General features: G+C 36.8%; 1 protein-coding gene across 1 annotated transcript; it reads left to right on the top strand.

Annotated features, from left to right (window-relative positions):
- Positions 1-2,807: 2,807 nt before the first annotated feature.
- ptrhd1 (peptidyl-tRNA hydrolase domain containing 1) lies at positions 2,808-5,516 on the top strand. Its single transcript, XM_084737563.1, has 2 exons — positions 2,808-3,058; positions 5,056-5,516. The coding sequence occupies exons 1-2, from the start codon at positions 2,849-2,851 to the stop codon at positions 5,224-5,226; spliced, it is 381 nt and encodes a 126-aa protein (XP_084593689.1). The 5' UTR covers positions 2,808-2,848; the 3' UTR covers positions 5,227-5,516.

Raw genomic sequence — 5,516 nt, 5'->3', positions numbered from 1 at the left:
CTTGTGTTTGTTTGTCATTTTTTTTTTAATTAATCCGTGGTTTATATTTCATTTAATGGCACAGAAAGCTGTGAGATTCTAGAAGTTCATTAAAGGGAGAACTCACTATATTTAGGCTGCTGTCACTGTTTTACTTTGCATCAGAAACTGCGGCTCTATCAGCCAAATGTCACTCTCTCCAAATCAACCAAACTCCATAGGCGAAATCAGTCATTTTATCTCGCAGAACACAGGAGTTGTTTGTGCGCCGCTGCCTCAATCTGTTAGTTTCTTTGTGTTATTGTGTGACTTCAATGTTTTAAAAGGTTGGCTCAGATTCACAGAAACTGTACAGTAATGGAAACAAACTAACAGCCGTACACAAGCAACTCCCGAGTTCTGCAAGGTAAAATTACTGATTTTGCCTATGGAGTTTGGTTGGTTTGGAGAGAGCAGTATTTGGTTTATATAATGTGGGGCTCCCATCAGAACAGGGTGTCTGACAGCAGAGCAAAGTAGTGAAAATATTCTCAATATAGCGTACACTTAAACAGATATTAATTTGTCTTAGATAGGTTTTTTTAAGTGGCTAAAATATGTTTTTCTACTGACATTGTCCACATCAGTTCATTGTTTAGATCGCATGCTGATGCTCTTCTCTGTCTCTCCAAACTGTGAGTATGTTGACTGCAATCTACTTCAGGTAATAAACTGACTATTGATAAGTACCTCATACAGCCCCACTTCAGGTAATCTGAACTATCCTTTTAACAATAAAAATACTGAGCATCATTAAATGGGAGTTTTGCAAGTTTGATGCAGAACAAGTTTAAAATGTTAAACGTGTGACCAGTTTGAATTCTTGTTCACTATTTTCTCAGAGGATGTGAAAAGAGCGTTATCCTAACAGACTTCATCACAACTGTTTTGGTGTTTTTGGTGGTGAAAGAAGTTTTCAGATCCCTTAAAAACTACTTATACCACACTGTTAAAATACTCAACTACAAGTAACAGTCCTGCATTCAGAACCTTACTTACATAAAAGCAGCCAGTAATAGTAGCAAAGATGTACGAAAAGCTGTGAGTAAACGTACTCAGTATGCAGTAAAATGTGTTTAACTAATATACATGATGTGTTACTGCACTGTACAACTGTACATGTTAAAGGGATAGTTCACCCAAAAATGAAAATTCAGTCATCTGTTAATAAGAACAGATATTTTGTAGAAGAATTTGTAGCAATGCATTTATTTATAAAGCATAAAAGGAACACAGGTCCTCTGCAGCAGCCATGGGCTCAATTCCCACCTGCGTGAGATGGTGACATGCCACACAACAGGTGTCTATGGTTGTCCAAAAAGCCAGAGAAGTACAGAAGATGAAGAAGAAAATGAAGAAGAGGAGGAGAGAAGAAAAGGTAAAAAAAAAAACAAAAAAAAAACCCAGCAAATTAGGTATCAAAAGGGGAAAAAACAGTAATTCTACAATTGTAATCAGATGTCAGAAAATGACAATGAATTTATTCTGTATTATAGGAAAACAATGGTCCTATTTGAGAAGCTGAAACCATGAAATTTTGATATTTTTGCATGTGAAGTGACTAAAAAAAATTTACCAGTTTTAAAGCAACAGTGGTGGAAGAAGTACTCAGACAATTTACTCAAGTAAAAATAGTAATACCACAGTGTTGAAATAAGAGTCCTGAATTCAAATTTTACTTTAAAAAAAAAGTAAAAGCACAAAAGTATTAACATTAAAGTACACCAAAATTAAAAATACTCACTATATAATATCTTATTTGTTTATACTATTTTGTATTGATAATTTGAATGTGAAAATGAACTAGTAAGCACAAATAAAGAGAAGTGGAAGTGTGAAGTATCATAAAAATAAACCTAGAAGTACTATTACTCTTTTTATCACTGAAAATAACTGGTAACTAAAGGTGACAAAACTTGTAGCTGAGTAAGAAAATGGGGGAGACCAGGGGCAATGGTAACGAGGGCAACTGTAACGCCACCGCAATCACAAGGTAGCTTGGGTGATTGCAGTTACCCTGCATGTGAAAAAGGAGCAGGATAATTTCACCAGTGCAAAATAAGTATTTTGAGGTATGAAAGTTACTTTTTGGTTATTGATTTAAAATACTATGAATAAACCATGCTAATATAGGTGTGGCTATCTACGAGATTTAATCACAGCTTCGAGATCAGGAGCAGCTGTAACCCTGTGGTACAGTTGCACCCTGTGTTGACAACGTTTTCTGTTAGGACATTAACATACGTCACTAAATTTAAATGTAAAATTGCTTTTAACTTTATTAAAATACTTAAAATCTAGTTACCACTACAATAGCTGCATGGTCTTCTGAAAAAAAAAAGAAATAAACTTTTGCTTTGAATGCATACAATGCCTTACATCTACTGCAATCTGTTACAACAACAATTTAAACAGTCTGACCTATTAGATAAAATTCAGTTTTGTAGTCTTATCCTTATTAGTAAAGATATATCAATTGTATTATTAATTAGTGCACACATATGTTTCTCATATCAAAAGATGACTGGTGTATTTCAAGTAGTCTGTGAATTATAAAGGAAAATGTAAAAAAAAATCTTGCAATTGCCCTCATTCTCCCAGACAATACTGGCGTCTGAAATGTGGTTGTTAATAAATATATATTTCTTGGAGTACAAATTGTTCCTCTGCTGGTACCAGAAGTAGGTCGACTCACTGTATATTTTACCATGCAGTTAAAAAAAATGGCCGCCAGGGGGCAGAACGGTTTTGATGTCGTGTAATAATAAAGCGCAGCGCGGCTGAACCGGAAAGTAAACAAACCCCGAATCCGTTCCTGTGCAGGGTAAAAATGGCGGCTACAGGAGCCGGGTCTCCCAGCCGTCTGGTCCAGTATGTTGTTGTCCGGTCGGATCTGGTTCACAAGCTGTCCTGGCCCCTGGGGGCCGTTATAACTCAGGCCTGTCATGCCGCTACCGCCGCCATTCACCTGCACTACGGAGACCCGCACACACAGCAGTACCTGGCAGAGCTGGACTCCATGCATAAAGTGGTGCTCGGGGTAAGCTCGACACGTCACGCCAAACTCCATTCAAATATTTGTAATTTTAGTGCTGCTCGGCTCGTCACTCAACGTACACAGTTTATATGGTTTAGCCCAATTAACGTGTTAACACCGTATTATTCGGCATCAACAAACTTTATATAGAGTGTAATTTTTAACCTATTTTCAGTAGCTACCACTGTGTCAAGCTAACTTAGCCATCTGAAACACGTGCGAAAATATTAGAAGAATCAAATAAACCGATTTTACGATCAAAAACGTTCTATTTGATTTGTAATATTTGTGCCGAATTTAAAAGTGACTGCTTACGGATGTAATAAGTTATTGAATGGTTTTCTAGCTGGCATATTTTTGTGCTGATAAGCAAAGAAAATATAAATTGACAGAATTTTGAATGGAGTGTTTGGGTGTTCCTCCTTAAATGTAACTGTAATGTTAGAGGAATTACTTAATATGATTATATTAATATTCTTATTGTGGGCTGGTACATGTCTTTTTAAAAGTATGATGCAACAGATGCCAGCCGAATTGGACACAGCTGAAATTCAATATGATGCAATGCAGTGATTACTTGAATCAGAAAATTTACTGTTGCATCCAGAGAATTAAATTCAGACAGGTTTACAATTCGCCACTAAATTAACAACAAATATTTATCTCCTCGTGTTTTACCAAGTCTTGGATGTGAAAATCTATATTAGCCTGGTTTACAGTAACAAGATTATTAGTGTTAACTAAAACTAAGTGTGAAAGAAGCATTTTAATGAACTGAAATATAAAATAAAAGCTTGACTACAGAAAAAAACCTAAACAAAACAATCGTTATTGTGTGCTTACAAAACTGACTAGAATAAAATAATAATATAAATGTTTTTACTATAAATGTATTGTTAATTTGGTCAAATTTATCAACACAACAAGCATGAGGAGGCTGTGGTGCATAATGTTTATTGAGACTGGGATGTCAACATGACTGTGAGTCAAACTGAAACTGATCAAAACAAAACTGAAACAAACAAGACCACTCTGGAAACTCAGGCTATTGTCAGGCTGCATTCCTTAAAGCCCACATCTGATTTATTGCTCTGGTTTGATTTTTCTGTTGTTTGTTTATTTGATTGTTCACACTATTTTTTTTAAATGTGGCCAGTATCAGATTCCAGTGCGAAGTGGTCAACGTGCTGAACTGACCCGCATGTGTGAAAGAACAATAACAGACCTCATGCACCGTGAAAAGTAAACACATAGGCCAGTAAAGTCTGCGTGCACAGTTTCATTTAAAAGTTGATGTGCAGCACAAGCCAGCAAAATCTGTGAGCAGATGACAACGAGGCGAGGAGAAAAGAGAGCCAGATTTTTTAATTCTGGCTTCTTTTTTTTTTTTAAGGAGCACTGGCTGCTGCGTCTGTACGGAGATGTGTGTGGATGTGGAGTCAGAGCCTGGAGTGATGGAATGAATGGCTGCACAGAAACAGAATTCAGCCAAAATGTCAGGATTTAAAGGGCTACTATTAATTACAACTGTCAGTGCATCTAAGTGATGTAAAAATCACATTTGACAGGGCTCAACAATAAGGACTGCCAGCTATTAAATCTAGCTACTCACTTGCCAGATCAGTCAAAAAAAGATTTTAAAGTATTTTGATAATCAATTAATTGTGAAAGTAATTTTTCATGCAAAAAAAGGGCAGAAATGCTGTTTTCAGCCTCTCAAATAAGTAGATTTCCTGCTTTTTTTTCTGTTTATCATATTTAACTGAATATCTTTGGACAGACAAAACAAGACATTTAAAGACTTGGATGGACATTCACTGTTTTCTGACATTTTATAGCCACTACAGCCTTAGATTGAACATGACACTTACCTTTAATCTTTGTTGTTATTTGACAACTACTAATAAAAAAAACAACTTGTACAGAAGCAAGTAAAAAAAACAAACAACAAAAAAAAAAAAACTATAATAACTGTACATGTGTGTATTTTTTCTCTGCAGGCTCCAGACGAGGCCGCCCTCTCCGGTCTGTCAGAGAGCCTGACGCAGGCCGGCGTGGCCCACAAGCTTTGGATCGAGCAGCCGGAGAACGTCCCCACCTGTCTGGCTCTGAAGCCGTGTCCAAAAGAGACTGTCCAGCCGCTGCTGCGCAAGTTCAAACTCTTCAAATGAGACTGTCCTCAAAGACATTTTCCATATATATGAACTGCAGTGCATGTCAGCGGTGTGGAGGCCACAGACCCCTGTCAGTGTATTCAGTAATTTCATCTATAAAAGGACAACATCCGAAAACCTTTAAGTTTTTCCTCGCTACTGTCGCCTTAGTGCTTCCTCATGGTGGGAATTGTTGGGTCCCTGTAAATAACAGAGGGCTGTAAAGAGCACAGTGTAAACCTGCTCTGAATTAAAAATATATGTTCTGTATGTATGTAGGTATTAAAGTCATATGAGTTTGACTTGAA

This window comes from Lutjanus erythropterus, chromosome 15, assembly GCF_056507025.1.
Source record: "Lutjanus erythropterus isolate fLutEry1 chromosome 15, fLutEry1.hap2, whole genome shotgun sequence".
Lineage (NCBI taxonomy): Eukaryota > Metazoa > Chordata > Actinopteri > Lutjaniformes > Lutjanidae > Lutjanus > Lutjanus erythropterus.
This window is presented reverse-complemented; position numbering and strand designations above follow the sequence as displayed.